At 34.0% G+C, this 18,601-nt stretch overlaps 1 protein-coding gene across 1 annotated transcript in view; it reads right to left on the bottom strand.

The window, feature by feature from the left end:
- Positions 1–242: 242 nt before the first annotated feature.
- Positions 243–18,601, bottom strand: part of Slc13a1 (solute carrier family 13 member 1) — a 91,857-nt gene continuing 73,498 nt past the window's right edge. Inside the window, exons 9-15 of the mRNA XM_040291609.2 lie at positions 15,117–15,215; positions 14,639–14,740; positions 11,469–11,575; positions 9,380–9,489; positions 4,168–4,329; positions 3,156–3,293; positions 243–1,712 (exon numbers count right to left, since the gene is read on the bottom strand). Of these exons, the coding sequence (XP_040147543.1) occupies positions 1,575–1,712; positions 3,156–3,293; positions 4,168–4,329; positions 9,380–9,489; positions 11,469–11,575; positions 14,639–14,740; positions 15,117–15,215 (856 nt within the window). The 3' untranslated portion in view covers positions 243–1,574. The remainder of the gene's footprint in view (positions 1,713–3,155; positions 3,294–4,167; positions 4,330–9,379; positions 9,490–11,468; positions 11,576–14,638; positions 14,741–15,116; positions 15,216–18,601) is intronic.

Below are 18,601 nucleotides of genomic sequence, written 5' to 3'. Positions count from 1 at the left end.
AGAAAAGACCAGAAAAATGATCAGTACTATGGATCATAAATATATGTGTAACATATAGTAGGAAAGAAACAAGCAAATAGAAAGAACAAATAATTTTCACAAAGTACCAATATTATATTTTAAGATTTAGAAGCACAAATTTTTTTTTAAAAAAATTTATTTTGTATTGACTAATAAAGAGAAACAATAAACATGGAAAATGTATCATATATTGTTTAAAAAGAAATATTTTTAAAACTATGTTGAATTTCAAAAATAATTTTATTTTCAACGGTCTAAACTAGTTCTTTAACATCTATAAAGGTGCCTATGAATATGAAAAATAGAAAAGGTGTGCTTTTGACTTTGTCTTCTATTTTATTTTTAGCATAAGAATTCTGTGATCTAACATCTCCATATTTTCCTAATTGTGCACATTATTTTGTTTTGATTGCTATTTCATTTCCTGTAGTCCAATTTTGTAATGCCAATTGACCTTATGGTTTTTATGTCTTCTTTATTTTTTGTTTGTCTGAGCACTAAGGGTTTTTCCCCTTATTTTCCTTTTGGTGTATCCATAAATATTTTATTTTTCTCTTTTAAATATGTCATTTTAATTTTTCATTTTCCCTTTGATATCTCCTTTCAATTTTGATATAATGAAGTTACATGACATTTTTTTAGTTTCATATACACAGTGATAATTCATTTAGATTTCTATATCTCCTATTTTAATATGACATTTCTAAAATAAGATGAAAACTTTTGCATGTTGTATACTTGCATAAATATATTAATAGTTTTATAATGTTTAGGTTTCCTTTCTTACTATGCTGTGCTGGTTAGTGAAAATCTTAAAAGTTCTATACATAGATATCCAAAATGCTTTCTAAGTGCAAAGATCATAATAAAGTATGAAATATTAATTTGTAAAGAGGGTCAAATAGAAATTAATCTTTATGAGTTCTCTGTTATTTTAGTGGATTCAGCTTATAACTTTGGAATTATGTACTACTTCAAATTTCTATTTTCATATGATATATATATATATTAAAATTTATCCAATTGGATTTTTTAAGTGAGGAATTTCATTTTGATTAAACTTTTCTCTAACACCAGATGGCCCTGGCTTTTTGTTTTTCAGCAAATTTCCTTTTAAACAGCACAGAAATGATTTATCTAAGTACCTAATTAACTGTTATGCTTTATTTTCTGTTTTTAGTTTGATGGGAAATTTCTGAAATAATACATTGATATTTGAAATGTTATACTGAACTTTAACTGTAAGATGAAGCAAACGACCTACCCTCTTAAAGGTCAAACTATAAATTATTCCTATGATGAAGCAAGATGCAGATAGCCTACGAGCAAAATCTCAACCCCAGGGTTCTTGATGAAGCACGCAGACACTCTGGTTGCATCTCAAAAGCAATATGAACTTCAAGTTATGACAGCAGGCCTTGAGTATTCATTGAAATAGTAGTGGCTACACTATGAATGATTTAAATGAGTCCTTAGTTATACAACCGCATCTTATAGTGGATTCTTAATGGTTCTTCAAAGTCGCCATGAAATGGTAAGAAATGTTGTGCTTGTCATGGCATGGTGTCATTAACAATTGCAGGAGCCCAAGAAGGGTAAGTGTTGAGGTCAAACATGGGTTCAATCCAGGTGAACATGCCGAGCATCACCACTGCAACACCCAAAATATTAACACCAAGTCCAGCTTTAACCTTGAACAGGAAAGAGCACAAGTCATTCGGAATAGAGAAACAAAGCAAAACAAAAAAACCCTTGAGAAAATCTGACCTGGCATATTACAGCAGAATTCAAGTTTTGTGGTTTTATATTTCAGTTGATGAATTTCAGGATACCACATGATAACTATCTTTCATCTTCATTTAATTATTATTATTAATTTACCCAGAAACATTCTGTAATTGGAATTTTAGAATGTATCTGTATCTGTACTCATTTTTCTTAGTGTTCCCATTTTTCTCTCTTACATCATAATTATGGTGTCCATTAAACAATTTCACTTATTTTCATTAAAATAGAGATTGCCAAACTCCTGCTCTTGATCTGTCTTTGTTAGTACAGTGTTACCAGACCATAACTATGCACATTTGCTTACATATTGTCTCTGGCTGCTTTCATGATCTAAAGACAGAATTGAGTATTTGTAAGAACTGACAGTATGGCCCACAAAGCCTTACATATTACAGAGAATGTTTGCTCACTCCTGAATTTTCTGCATAAAACATGAATCCCCAAAGTAAAAGAGGGACACTTATCAATGACTATTATTGAGGTCTCCTTCTCTCTCTATCTAAGCCAGTCATATTTCAGAATCTTATTTTTATTAATCTCAACACACAAACACACACACAGCATCACATATATTATATGAAGCACCATTTTTTTTACTAGAAAGATATTATATGACTTCTGCATAGAAACATTTCCAGAATTTTTATGTTGCAGGGATTTAGACACAGCAATCTAGGTCGAAGGAAGGGATCAAGAACTTACCTTGGAAATGGATTTGAATAACAAGCTCACCAAGGGACATTGGTTATACTCTTGTTTGTATAGGTTTGAAAGTTGTTGATGAAAATTGGGCTGTCTGGAATATTCTCAAAGAAGTTCTTAACTGACACTAGTTTTGCATTTGGCAGAAATATGCGTATTTTATCACTTAAATTTACCATTTTACTTGCTCATGAATTAGAACAAGAAAGATGCCTTTTTATCTGTCAGGCACTAAACCCAATGTCTTATTTAGGAAAAATGTCGTTGCATCAATATTCGTGATAGCAACCCAGTTAGTGGATGGTGTTAACCCTATTTTTTCCTTTTGCCTTGGTCGAGGTGGATTCTGATCTTGACACGTGAAGTTTAAGTTGTGTTAAGCAATTCTATTTTTCTCCTTTCCCCCCAACCACTCCTGATGTGTTCCTTATATCTTTATTTGCAAGTACAAATTCTAATGCCATGTTCACTACTGATGATCACTGTTAAAAACAAGTCATGTGTACACCTTCGGAAGCAGAACTTAGACTGCTCTTTTCCTGATGGTTGTTTAGTGTCTAAAAGGAGAGCTTATTCAAGATATTACATGCACATAATAATGTGTATTGGATATGGTAGCATTTTTTTTTTTTTTGCTAACTCACCATGTCTATGACTTTCAGATGGCCATATGAGAAAACAATGGCATTGGGTGGATTTGCTACTGGTAGAAGGAATGCAAATGAAGTACACAGAGTAGAAGGCAGCAAAATATGAAGAGGGTTTACACGAATGGCTTCAGACTATTGTGAAAGATAAAAAGGTAAAAAGAGTTAAAGGAAAATTTTGAGAGTGGGCACCTTGCATCAAAACAAGCACATTTATTATAATTAGCTTTCCCAGAAGGAAGTTGAAACCTGAAGGCATAAAATTATACACATATTTAAAATGATTATTTAAATATTATAGTCCAGTTAATTTAGAAAATAAGATATCATTTATTCCAGACACTAAATAAAAATATCAACCTTAGATTATTATATAGTGATAGCCACTGTGCTAATTGTTTTCATATACAATATAGTTATACATAATATATAATATAATAAATGCAATGCACTTGCATATATATTTAAAATTTTTATGAGATGGCAACTATAACCCCAAATAACACATGAATACACTGAAGTCCAGAGAGGCTACAGCAACTTCTCTAAACATGCATCTAGTGAGCAGGAGAGGTTTGGTAAGGTCTCAGGTTCCTCTGACTCCAAAGCTTCTAATTATACCACAAACTTTATTACTTCTGTGAACAATATTCTGGAAGGAGAAGTGTCAACATGAGATGTTTAAATCCTAAAGTTGCCAGGAAACACTGAGTCCTCCTTATAGCTGGAAAGGATTGAGAATGGCTCTCTCATTTATGTGTAAATGAAAACAAAACCTGGTCAGAAAGAAGATAAATGGTTCACTTAAAATTATGCTATTTGAACATGGAAAATAGTTCTTTTGAGTCAAGGTCACCGAAGGAAGCATTAATACAAAGTCCCTATAAATTACTTCTAGGAGGCCTACTTAGGTCAACAAAGATTCCACACCACAATATTCAAATAAGCAGTCCAATGAACACTACTTTTTGAAAGAAGAGAACATAAATGGGATAAATAAGATACTCACCAGTGGAGCTAATATTGGGAAGAGGATGGTGATGGTAGCTGGGTTACTGGCTACCTCTGTTAAAGATGTGACCATCAAAGAAGATATCAGAATTATTAGCCATACTGGTAATGAACCTAGAGGAGACAATTTATTTCCTATCCACTTAGATAGTCCTGATACCTATAAGACAAATTTTCAATATTTATTCATTAATAATTCATTTTAATTGGACAGAATTTACACACATGTAAAGCATTATTGGCTGAGAACTTAGTTTCCAAAATATAATTTTTAATTCTGTAACATTTTTTATGGTATAGAACCTCTGGATGGCTTTGGTGTGGAGGACTGATAAGTCTTATTTCAACATTATCAACATGTTTGAGAAAGTTTAAATTATCTTCCCACTTTGTTTTAATGACATTTTAATTTTATATACTAATATGTGTGGGTATTTTCATAACTCACTTAGTACTATGTGATTTTAAGAAAAGAACAGTCCCTCTAGCTCATCTCTCCCTACTCCTAAATTGTGTTAGAGGCAGCAACATTCAATTCTTATTGGTTATTTATAGCTACATTTAGAGACTAGTATAGTTATCCTTCAAAGTAATATTCTAATTATGTATTTTTTCCTAATTTTCAAAAGTAGACATTATTTACTGACTTTCTAATATATTACATGAGGATTTAATTTTCTTACACCATCCACCATACATATATTGTCTCTTCATTCCTCCACAATCATACATCAATAATTATTGTTAAATCAATAATCAATAATTATTGTTAAATCAACAATCAATAATTATTGTTAAATCATGATTTAATGCTTACCAGTATTATTGTACAAACATTTTTCCTAGCTGAGCCACTTGGCATTCTAGGATAATATTTACTTTTCTTTGATTGTTTTCCCAGGAAATAATGCTTCATTCTTTTGTTTGCTTAGTTTTCCAAGTATCTATCACCAATGCATTATATTCTCCAATAAAACTGGAAAATTCTCCCCCAAACAGTTACTCTTATGAGATAATTTTTTTCTCTTCCCATTTCCTCCCTTGAAGATATCTATTCTGTAATATTTCCTCCTCCTACTCCATCTGGACTAGATGGTCTTTAAATCTACTCAAATAATATTCCAGGACTTCCATTTGCTCCTGTGAGTTCCCTTCTCCCTCCAGCTATGGGAATCCTTCCTTATTTATGTGTTATGCTGGGGGCAAACAGTCTTCTATTACTTCTTGAGAACTGGTGCATTGAAGGTAAGTTTTGGGGAATCTTCGTACACCTGAAAACCTTTTAAATTTTATTTTTATATAATTTTTATAGTTCAGCATTTTTAAAATTTGAGATTTGAAATAACTGACATGCTGCGTATTTAAATTACTGGACCATTTCTTGCAGATTTCAGTTGGGCTCTTTGACCTAATCACATATGTCCAAAAAACTGGCTGCACCCAGATTAGCAGGTATATTATCCTGTTTTTCTATTCTAAATGGAATGGAAAACCTACTTTGTGAGACAATTTCAATGGGCTACTATATAATATGCTTATGACAAACTAGGATTGGCATCAGAAATGCATGAAGTATGAGCAGCATACTCTCAGTTCAAAAACTGGCACAATATCACAGATGTGGGTACCAGATATCCCTTGTTATTTGTGGGTTTTATTTATATTTTTGTTTGTTTTTGTCTATTACTTTTAAATGGAAAAATACTACTATTTATGTGACTAAAATTCATCCTAGAGCACACAGACTTTAAGAATGGGTTTTATCTATGTGCAATTAGACATGGAAAAGATGACACCATCTCTATCCCCAGGGTTTCTGAAATTCTAAATGAAGCACTTGGGCTCTTAATAGCTCTCTCAGTATAGAATCTCTATATCTTTATCTATGAGAAATTTCTTATATTATTTTTTTGGGGGGGAATGTTCTTTCTCTTAATTTTTCTCTCTTTCTAACATTTCTATTGATTTCCTACATTTTTTATTGGTTTACATTGGTTTATATATTTTTTTATTGATGCTCTGCTATTTGTTTTTGTTTGTCTGTTTTTTGTGGTGCTGGGGATTGAACCCAGGGTCTTGTGCATGTGAAGCAAGCACTCTGCCAATGGAGCTATATCCCTAGCCCGAATGATGCTCCCATATTCTTATCTCTCATTTTGAACATTTCCTTTCTTTTACTTTTTAATTGTATTTCTGGTGTATGTTCAAATTTTATTTTTTAACACTGCTACCATTTTTTTTTAATTTTTGCTGTTATATTTCTCATCTTTAAGGGGCTCTTTTTCGTTTTATGCCAATTCCTTAAAAAAAAATAGCGTTCTGTTTCACATCTTTAATATTTCCAGCATCTCTTAGAGGCATCAGAAGCAAATATGTGTGTTTGTGTGTGTGTGTGTGTGTGTGTGTGTGTATTGCTTCACACATTTATTTTTCTTAATTTTTTCTGTTTATTTTTTCTTTGTTTTCGCATTTTATCTTTTGTTTCTGGGTAATGTGTCAGTGCACATTAGTGTAGTGATTCTTGACTACCATTCATTCTAAAAGAGAGAATAAATTGGTGATTGGAAGCTCTTTGTGCCAGGCAAGAACAGCTGAAAGAAAAACTTTATCATAGGCAACTGAGCCTGGGTCATTATCTCATTGGTAGAAGAGTAAACTTTAATTTTCAGTAAGCAGGGAGAAAGAACAGCAGCCTGGCTATTCAGGACTAGGGAAAGTGTCCGAGAGGCTCAGAGCCCCTTTTAGACTTTAAAGTCATCCTCAGTATAATAAATAGACAAGTGAACAAATAACAAATAAATCAATAATTATTAATAAATAAATAAATAATAAAAATTTAAAAATAAAATGAAACCATCCTTAGTATTCGGCTCTGGCTTGTACCTCAGTTTTCACCTCACCTTTCAGTGTCATCTGCAGCCAGCTCTTTCTGGCTCTTCCAGGATCTCATGGATAAAGCCCCTTGTTTCCCTTTACTCTTGCTTTTGTCGGCCTGCAAATTTCATCTTTCATTTCCTTCTATCTGGATAGTGCCAAATGTCCTCAAATGTCCTCTTTCCATCTTCTAAACTTTTCATTGTCTCTTGTCTGTCCTGACCCAGTCATACAGATGGTTTTTGTCTTTTTGAATTAATGCCTTTTTGTTTTGTTCTTTCCAGTTTGGAGGAGATGTGAGAAAACAGTGTTTAATCTTCCATGTTTATTTGGGGGGAAACTTTTGAGGAATGTGTGAAAAGGGAGGAGTATGAGTTATTCCTGCATAAGAATTTGAAAGTGTTTACCAGTTTGTAAGAAGTCATGTTAAAACAAATCAAGGGAGCCAGGGCATGATGGTGCCCACCTGTAATCCCAGAGACTCTAGAGAATGAGGCAGGAGGATTGGAAGTTTGAGGTTAGCCTGGGCTACTTAGTGAGAACTTGTCTCAAAATAAAAACAATAAAAAATAAGACTGGGTATGTAGCTCAGAGGTAAAGTATTTCTGAATTCAATCCCCCATACTAAAGGAAAAGAAAATCAAGGGGCATTTAAGAGAGATATATAGCAGCAAAACCAATGTTGTAGCCATTCTGTCTCACCCTGTTTTCAACTAGAAGGGTTTTTTGGCTCTGGATGATTGCCAAACTACTTAGAATTTTGAAGAAAAAATGTTTAAAAATTAACTGTTCCCAAATTGTTTGTAAAACCAGTGTCTACAGGCATATGCCTACAGCCATATTTTTGGCTTAAATCTGGCCACTTTAGGATAGGGTTATTCTGGGTATTCTTGTAGGAATTTGATTCTGAATACTAGGATTTTTATACTAAATCAGACCTCCCTCCATGGCTTCCCTAAGTCTCCTGCTGAGAGAGCCTAGTGCATCAGACTAAATCCACACCTTTCTACTTCAGATATTTTTGCTCAAGGGTCTAGTTTATACTTTCAAGGCTATTTTAAATTTCTAGGATCCAGTCTGGACATATTCTGGGGAGGAGAAGTGAGCAAAAGATGTATTAGTGTCAGATTTTCCCATTCTGATTTCCTTACAGTTCAAATGGGCAGACATAGGAATGGAAATTATTTATTCTGAGAATTCAGAGCTCATTATTGTTGAAATAGTAGAAAAGTGAAATCGTCTCATATTTCTACCATTTCTTTTTGAGTCATCTATGAGAAAAGCCATGTCTAGACCTAAAATAGTTTTGTAAAATGCACTCAGAATTGAGACAATTTCCAAGACTTTTATTTGTGACTAAATCCTTTCTAAAAACTCAGTATCTATATACTATGCAGAAAATTGACACAAAAAAACAAACAAAACCTTAGAAGCAGTGAACAGACTCCCAATAGTTTACCAAGGAGAGAAGAGAGAAGTATGTGTTTTGAGAAATATAAAAAGTTAACCTCTTAGAAATCCAAAGGCTTGACCTTCCTATCACCCCATTTCCTTCAGTTTGATGATTGAGTAAGGAAATGGAGCTACCATAAGCTTTGAGTATTGCACAAAAGTCTATGAAATCCAGACATAAGTAGTTTTTAAGTCGTAAAACATTTTAAAAAAAATTTTAGAGAAGAGATTTTTCTTCCAGCAACCTTACAGTGACCAGGGCAATTAAAAGGGACCAACACTGCTTTATAATGTCTGGATAGGTCAAAGCAACAGCTGAGTGTCTTCCCCATGGTGTTTTGACTTCTTTCTAAGGCTTGACATAATAGAATATTAGATACCTGCATGAAATTCTCTCTGGGCTTCAGTCAGTAAACACTTATTATATAATTTGATACTAATTTTATTTCTAATTCTACTTTTTTGACAATAGGACTATGACATATTGAAATCCAAGAACGACTCAAGTTTATCATGAAATAAGGTAAAAGTATAAACAAACAAAAGTATGTTTCACAAGGTATCACTTTAAATATCAATTTTTTTTGTATTTTTTCTTACCAAGCTAGTCTTCTAATATTATTGTATGGATTAAGAATTTTAATCTCCTTTGAATTATCTTTTTTGACATAGTAGAACACCATAAAAACTGTTTTATACTTGCAGCCTATAAAAAATATTGAACTCTGAACTCACTTCATCAGTGTGGTACACTCACTGCATGGTTACTGAAATCTGCATCATTAAAATGATATAGTAAAGCTGAATATGTCAAAAGTTTGAATGTTTCTGTGTTCTTCTTTTCAACAGTCTAGTTAATTGTTAAATATCTTACAGAGTATTACCTCACAGCCATCTGCCAGGGCAAACCCTCCACCAACAAGAATGGCTATATCCCAAGGCATGAATGACTGGAATTCTTTCCAAGTAATCAGTGGAGAGTAACCAAAAGCAACTGAAAAAAAAAAAAAAAGCTACATTTAAATAGTGCTTAGAATGTGCCACTATTCCATGTTTTTATCAGTATTCTACATAGTCATCTAATAGGAAGTTTGTAAAATTTCTATATTGCTTTAAAAAAGATTTTTATTATTACTAAAATTTCTATAACTTGGAAAAAATCCTTTGGCGATATTTTAAAATACGTTTAAGTAGATTATAACACTGTCACTTATAATGCTATTCATTCATTCATTCATTCAATCATTTAACCATTCCACGACTCCTACTAATAACACAGTGAATTAGACTAGACATTTCTTTGTAATGTAGAATATTAACATTTCATTGGCTCTAGTAGAATCACTGTACAATTTTAATTATTCTTCACTAAAATTTATTTGGGTACTTTATTATTTTTTAAGTCAGGAGAATCGTGACAAATTCGTCAGGATTCCATTTTAAAGGTAATCCAAAACTCAGATTAAAAAATTAAAATTGTATTTGTGAAAATGAAAGCAATTATCACAAAGATATCTCCTGATATTTGGGTTCTGAGCTTTCCATTTATTTGTTGATAAATAAGTTCATTTAGGAGCAAATTATCATTTAACATCTTTGTGCAAGAGGCAGCCTTCCATATGATGAGATTATAAGGTTGCTTTTCAACCTACTTTTTATCTCCTTCCCCTAAACTGGAACCAAACCAACCTTCACTGGTGACTGAAATTTTGCTACAGAATTCCTTAATTGGATTAAGGCCATATATTCTTTCAAAATGAAACATCTCTGAAATGACCTTTTACTTAAATTTAACAGAATATGTCTTATCTGCCATTTTAAAAATGTGTTAAATGATGAGGGTTCCATGAAGGGTGGATAGGGACAACTTTTTGAGAGAAGGATTCAGATCTAGGAACCAGGGAAGCTAGAGCTTACCACATTGGTCCCTCAGTGCTTGTCCTTGTTGGTATTTAGGGCTTTGATTGCTGTGCTTAGAGTCTTCAGGATCTCACAAGAATCAATGCTAAATATTCCACTATTCCTTAACACACATCAAGAATAATCCTAATCTCAAGTGAATAGCAAAATACATTATTTATTTCTACATAATGATCTTCACACATATCATGTCCTGAATATCTGATACATTAATTGTTTATGGAAAGTGATGCAAAGAGTCAGATGGGTCAATCCCATGGCACAAAACACAGTTTCTTTCCAGTAAAAACAAACAACAAACAAAACAACAAAAACTGTACATATCTACGACTCTATTTCCAAACTTACAAATTATTTGTCATGTGTCAACTCATTGACAATATAGGATTCTGACTACTTAAAACATGCTGTGTTACTATAAAGTACAGACACAAATGAATCCTAGGTCTAAGGAGTGCAACTGTGAGAGAGTGTGTGCCCATGTAAATGCACATGCCTGTTTATCCATGGGTTGTAAATACAGTAAATGCTCCCACTGAATACCATTCCTTTTGAATGAATACCATCCTTAGGTTATGGCTATGGGGGATTGAGTTTCTTTTCTTCCATAAGTACTGTGAGGATGTAAATGCTCTTTCTTTTGAAATTCACATCACATTTTCATATCCTCAGCATTTACTATCAAGTTCTCATTAGGAAGCAATGACTTGCAAGTTTTTGTCTCTGTTTGCTGATATTAAGATTAATTCTGATTATGACAGGGCAGTTGGTTTATTATAGGTCATGTAGTACTGTTCATACACAGCAGAATCCTAACTATGGTTCTAAGAAAGCCTATTGTTAACTTCTGCATGTTAGGTGATCTCTCTTGTGGGTGTAGGACAAGTGTTGGCTAGATAGACAATACAATGTGTAAATAGGGCATGCTAAGCCAGGAGCTGAGTCAGCACGGACATTCCTTCTATTCTAAGTGCTAACTGAAACTGATGGAATTTTGTAATTTTTTGCTCTTTTGTCAAATTCAATTAAAGTTAGTTATAAATGGTACTTAACCAATTTCTCCTGTAGGTGTAGTTTTCGTCAGTGTTTTAGCTGGAATTATAAAAAAAAGGAGTCCTACAATTAAGGCAACAGTTGAGTCTGTAACAAAACCAGGGTTCCTGAAAAAAAAAATGTGCATTAAAAAATGGCATTAAGAACTAGTGAGTTAAAACATCAATTGATTATGCCGATAGTACTTATTTAACAGGTGGCATAGCTTATTTACTCCATATAATCTGCTCTAAAATCTATGGATTTCCATCCAGATGACACAACTCCTTAGAACCTATCGTGAGAACATCATCAGAACACATTCCCATTGCTCTCATATAGTTCTTCTTATTTTCAATATCACATTTACAGATGCTGACATATTAGGTCAACTGGCCAAATTTCCCTTTTAGGTAAGCTTGCAGATTTGTGAATCAATTTCTTGTTTGATTTGTTTCTTTTAATTATATTTGCAGAAAATTGAGGTTAAAACAATTTATGTAATGGGCAAAAGCCCATAACATCCTTCTCTTGAACTATGACAAAACATAATAATGATAGAGTCTTCTCAAACTCTTCTATAAACCATGAAAAGGCACTGATCTGTTTTCTAAGACATAACACCGGCTTCTGCAGTTTTATGTTCTAGCCATGTCAGACAAATAAAACCAACACATTTAATTCTTTGCACTCCATGAAACTCAGTCAAGAATATTAATTCCTGGGATGGTTTATGAGATGCTCATAAATTATCACTGTACAAATTAAGAGTGACTCAGGAACAGATGGGGGTCTTAGAATCACCAGGCCATTCCAGCAAATAAGACAGGTTCCCCAAAGCCTCAACAGTTAAAAAGCACCTGGAAACCAGAAATAAATGAAACAGGGCATAGATAATTAGAATATAGTTTCAAAAGTCAGTAATACTAACTGAGTGCATTTTCATAGCCTGAGAAGAAATGCATATACCATAAGGATTAATTTTCTGTATTGTAACTCAATAATTTTTATATTTTAAAAGCTTCTCAACTCTCATAATTTGCTTGAAAGATCTGAAAAATCAAAGAAATGCAGCATCTTTCCCAATCTAACAAATTTTTAACAGGTTCTGTTTTCCTTAGACTTATTTTCTTTCATTTTGAATCAAAGCCTATGACAGCATAATTTGTTCTATAAACTTGATCACACTAATAATTTACTTTCTTATTTTTTATTTTAGTTATAATTTTTAGTTGAATTTTTGCCAACTTGGGCCAGGCATCATGTAACTGCAATTTGCTTTATATGAAAAGACACATTGAATTCTGTCCAGGTTCAAACAGATGGAATGAAAACATTAGGTGGTAGCTATAAATCTTAATATATCAGGCTGGGTTAGAAATTCTAAAAGTCTAAAACCTCTGAGTAACAAATATATTCAACAGAATATATATTTCAAATAAAATCAAATCATAAATATTGAATAATCTATTTTTGAAAGACTTTTAGAACTATTATTATTTGATTATGACTTTTATTTTTAGCTCATTATGGATTAGGTTGCCTCAATATTATAAAATATTAAGCTTATACACATTTCATTTGCTTTGTGTCTGACAATTAGATTTATATTTTTCATCCTCTCTCAAACCTTTGTTCTCTTTCCTATTGTTTTTTTTTTTCCTCCAAATTCTAGGTGACAGGAGCACCTGCCCATAACAAATGCACTGTTTTCCTGCTACAAACAAAGCATCTCCTGAATTACATTATCATTCCCTAAGGAGTAACACTTAGAAACTGATTAAACTGAATTTCCTATTGGGATTTTTGCCTGGTTTTTATTAGCTATTGTCTGGTTTCATTTAGTTCTTACATGCTAGTATTAAGAGAAAGATTTCCCCTACCTTGGATGATAGGAGTCAGATTTTAGAAAGTTTATGTTGGTCTATATTCTATTACAAAACCACAAAGTGCTAATCAACTATTTAATAATAACTTTCTTTGAATAATTAGATGTTGCTTTTTGTTGAGACCTCTCAAAATGAAAAGCATTACTCCTAAGGGAAGCCCATCTTTTATAAAATGCTACCATGTCATATTGTTTGACTTGTGGGGTCAGCAGAAATTTGGATTCAGACTTTGCACCTTTTAGATAATGGTGGCAATGACTCTACACCAGAAGGCTCTGAGTCAGAGATAGAAGAGTTTCTTTATTCCATGTGGCCAGCATACATCTGACTCAAAACAATTTTGGTTTCTGTCTCCAAACTATATGGGTTATTGCTGGGGACTGTAAAACAGGAAGTCCAAGTCAGAAATCTCCTGAATTTAGGAATGAGAGTACTCCATTGAAAGGTAGGTTGGAAACACAAATCTCAAAGCCAAATTATTCATATTGACACGTAGGATGGAAAATCTTGTCATAATTTCCCCCTTCACTTCACATGACTCAGCAATGACTGCTGGTATAGAAGACTCTGAGAGATAAAATTAACTCTGCCAGGCTTCTAGCATTAGCTTTTAAAATTAGTCTTATTACTAACACAGGAAATTCTTATCTTTGAAGTGGAGGTTGGGCTGAATTTGTAGTGAACTAGTCCCCAAAAATACATACATGGAAAGAATAACAAGTCCAATCAATAGACTTCCATAGAGGGAAAGAATATCATAATAATAGTAAGTTGGATAAATTTATGTCAGATTATTCAGAGGCATTGAGTGGCATCTCTTTTTCATGCAATAAGCATTAGTATAGCACTTTCTACAGGAAAAGGAGCAGCACTCTTCTGAGTGATATTATTGTCTGCATTTTAAAGATGAAGATGAAGAGGCAGTTCAGTGACTTGCCTAGAGTAAGTGGAAGAGCCCAGGAGTGGAACCCAGGCCGTGTGGCTCTGACGTCCATACTCCTGACCTCTACAGACGGCAACTTTTCTGCAGATGATATTTCCAATTTTGTAAGGAGGATATAGTCTTGCTTAATGTTCCCTGGTGTTCTATTATAGGATAGTATGGTTATCCTTTCTTAACCTTAGGTTTTATTTCTTATAATTATTTTTTTCCTGAAAAGATTAGAAATAAAAAAATAATATCTTTTCAAAAGAAAGAAAGAAAAGAATCTCATACTATCTTTTCAAGATACAGGAATTACGTAGGAGAGAAGTCCAGTATAAGACAGGGAAGTTCTGACAAGCCTAGCATGTAATACTTACTCTGAAAAAAGTTCAGACCAACCAGGGACAAAGCCAGGATCTCGGCTAAACCATAAAAGGGCCATTATAATGAAGAGAATCAAGGTCACGATTTCTTGATACCTGTGGAAAGGCTCCAGTCATTTCTTTGTTTCTCTGTCAGGATATTTGTGAAAACTCTCTGAGCTATTGTCAAGAATAATTTTAGCAGAGCACTAAACTCTGTAAGAACTGGATATGTCAATGATTTGAGAGCATCATACAGCTGGATAAAGCTCTCCCTCCTTGGCGGGCTCTCTCAGCTTCTTGTCATTCTATACTGGAAAATTCTAGTTCAACAGTGGCATGTATTTTATCATGTTTATCATAAAATTTAGCAAATTTCGTGTGTGAATCGAATATTACACCTTGTGGACAATTATGTGCTTATTTTATTTGCTTTTAAACAACTACTTGCAATCCGTGTGTGTGTGTGTGTGTGTGTGTGTGTGTAGCTTACCTCATTGGGCCAAGTTTCTTGTATTCTTGCTTGATCACCTCAGCACAAGCTTTTTCTTTGACAGTTTTGGTTTTGCCACATTTGAACAACTCCTTAAAACTGAAAAAGAAGTAGAAACTCTTAAGCAAAGGGTTCTTTCACCACTGCCCTCCTTTACAGAAGATATTTTTCTGATAACCTTTTATGATATGAAACTCACTGCTAAGAACAGAAATCTCTGCTTTCCAAATATTCTTCCCCTCTATTTTTGATTGTCTTCTCTGTTTTTACCTGGCTGACTCACTCCTCAATGCTTAATTATTGTTGCATATTTTCCATGATGTCTTCCACCAATCTCATAATTTTCCAAGTCCTTTGGTGTCATGTGCCACTCATCTGTCTAAAACTTTTTTATATGCTCCATCATTATATTACATTTAAAAACATATTTATTATAAATCTTGTTTGATATACACATGTAAGTTTTATCCCAGTAGTTAGATAAATAATTTGAGGGCAGGGACAGTGACAGTGTCATACATGTTTTCTTTGGCCCCATATCTCTTACCACTGACATACACAGTAAATACCTGACTCATCAACTGAACAGTACCTTTGGCAAATTTATGAGACAGTGGCTGTCAGGTCCATCAATTTTCACAAAATGCTCAATTTGAGTTTTTACACTAGAACAGGAAAGGCACATAGATAGATCCTGGTCAGAATTTAAACTAGATCTATTCTCAAAAGTAAAACCAACAATATTGATTTTTTTTCTGTAAGTTTCTGCACACTTGTGTCCTAACAGCACCTAGTAGATCTTCCAATTTATTTCCAGGAGTAACTGCTACTCTTTATTGCTTTTAGTTACTTATTTTCTTGACCATAGGTCCCTGTGACATAATTTTTCTGTCCTAAATTCCAGGGTTTTCAAAACTTTAAAGAGTTTTTGTGGAACACTGCTCTATATGGATTATTTTTTCTTTTGGTTAGTTTGTTTTTATAAATCCCCCCAGAGGCAGAAGAAAAATGGGGAGATGGCTAATTTCTTAGAGATTATCTCTTAGAATATTCTTGGGTAGCTTAGCTTAAGTTACGTGTAGTTAGAGAAAGTGGACACATTTTCTTCTGTAGACTTTGGGTCACACATATGTACTTATGAGAGACCAAGTAGAAAGACTAGGATTATGAGATGGTAGTTTTCTCACCAAGGTACATGATGATTTAATCTATTTCCCCCCCACACATTTGCACTATTCAGCCTTGTTTGGAGTGTGATTCCCTTTGAAGGAGCAGAATTTCCTCAATTCTTAAGCTATCTGTTCTGTACATTTATAATTATCCTCATGGGTAAACCCTAACCCATGAAAATAATTAGATGGATATTGTTGTTGTCCTATCAATGAGGGAATAATCATATTTTACAGTTTCAATTATGTTATTGAATAGTGCCAATCTCCAGACAATATTCCTTTTTCACAACATAAATAGCACTATTATAAGAAACAAATCCATAAGCCACCTTGAGAATACTCACTGGAAAAGTATAGCTAATGAAAAAGATAACCTCTCTTAGAAGCTGCTCTCCACCCAGTGCACTACATATATACTCGGTCCCCTTGGTTGCAGATAGTAAATAGTTAAGTCAAAGCCAATTGGCTTTGCTACAAATGAAGGTTAGTTCCTTCATGAAGGAAATGATGAAGCATGTGCCAATGCATCAACCCCAACCTCTACATTTAAATCAGTTCCAAGGCCCTGATAGATGAGCTACACTTCCCAAGTATAATGGAACATTTATAATGGGTGGATTAACTATGTTAACAGTCAACACACTAATCAGAATGTATGATAGCCTGCCAGGGGAGGGGCTCATAATTTCTGTTGATCTAAAACCTCTGGAGGTAAAACCTCTGGAGGTGAACATCCTGGCAGACTGAAAAGGACACTGAAAAATTAGCCAGAACATGAAGCTATGCTGTGTGTAACCAGTAGTGGACAGAAAGGGGACTGTTCAAACCTGCCACTCACCATGATTTATGGGTTTTGCCTAATGTATGCACTTCACAAGATTTTTTTTCTTCCTTTATCTTATTTATTTCTCTTTTCTGAGTTGTATTAAAATAATGACAGTGGTTGCACATATATTTTGTAAAGTTTTTATATGTAGCAACAGAGCAAAACAGCTGGGGGCCTGTGACCGGATCTTTTCTCCCTTGGTGCTGGACTCCAGTCCCCTTGTCTGACATTGCTACCTATACAACTGGGGAGGCCCAAAGGCTTGGGTTTCCTGGGAGGGGCACGGAGTATCAGCTGGCCTCTCCCCACTGATGCCCACCTGCTGAAGTCAGTGACATCCCACACATTCGCTTCAGCAGGAGGACTGCCACATGCTGCTCCCACAATCTGGACAGGATTATTTTTGTTAAATCATTAGTAACATCTTTCCACTACTAAAACCATTGGGCAGTTCTGGAGAAAAATCAGGAAGAATTGAGAGAGGAGCATGTCAGTCCTTATGTTACTAGGCTTGGAAAACGTGGGCACAGGCAGGAAACCACACCCACCATACTATTTTGCTTTTCAAAAGAAGTACAAATAGCTGACTTCAGCCTCATGTCTATGTGAATAATATGCTGTTTTATTTATAGGTCCTGGAAATTATTTAAATAAAACTCCACAAAAATGAATTTGAATTATTTTCTTTTTCTCTTTCTTTTTTCTTTTTGGAGTATTACTAAGTGAATTGAAAACATAGGCTGCATTTTAGGTTTTCCTGAGAAGCCCTTCTTAATTTTCAGTGTCAGCTGTCGTCTAAGTCGTATAACTCATTGCTGCTTATGAGATTTAATCCTAGCCAAAATAATATGAGAGAGAGAGAGAGAGATTTTATTGGCATCAGCAATTCTTTATTGATCCGTGTATCTCATCTCGAGTACTATGTATTCGACTTGTACCTGTGTGTGTTAGAATCACAGTGTTGGAATCCATCTTTGTGAATTCTAACTTTTTACAGTTGAAGAACTGAGACTTGGGACTGGGTCAGGACTTGCAAAGATCACTCATCTGGCCTCTGAGAGGCCACAGTGTTATCCCTGTTTGCCCAATCCCTGAGATAATAGAGAATATTCTTAGATATTCAATTTACTTTATATGTTAGAGCCTGTTTCAATTTCGGTGCTAGCAAAAAGCAGGAAGCCCTGTGTGCTTTGGTTGAAAGTAACTTAGTAACCCAAAGCCTCTCCCAACTGATGCCTACCTGCTGAAGTCAATGACATTGAGTCAAGTAGAAGGCCAAAACTTCTAAAAACTCCACTTTGACAAGTTGGATTGAGTCCTCTTCATAATGAGTTCCTTAGACCCTTCTGGCTTATGCATATTGTAGTGAATTAGGACTCAAAGCTTTAACACCTGGATGGATTTGCCTTATAGACTCTTCCACAGCCAACATTTCTTAAATGAGATTCTAGCTTACCTTTAAAATTTATTCATGCTATTTATTCATG

Source organism: Ictidomys tridecemlineatus, chromosome 2, assembly GCF_052094955.1.
Source record: "Ictidomys tridecemlineatus isolate mIctTri1 chromosome 2, mIctTri1.hap1, whole genome shotgun sequence".
Taxonomy (NCBI): domain Eukaryota; kingdom Metazoa; phylum Chordata; class Mammalia; order Rodentia; family Sciuridae; genus Ictidomys; species Ictidomys tridecemlineatus.
The sequence above is the reverse complement of the archived record's forward strand: the minus strand, read 5'-3'. Positions and strand labels throughout refer to the sequence as shown.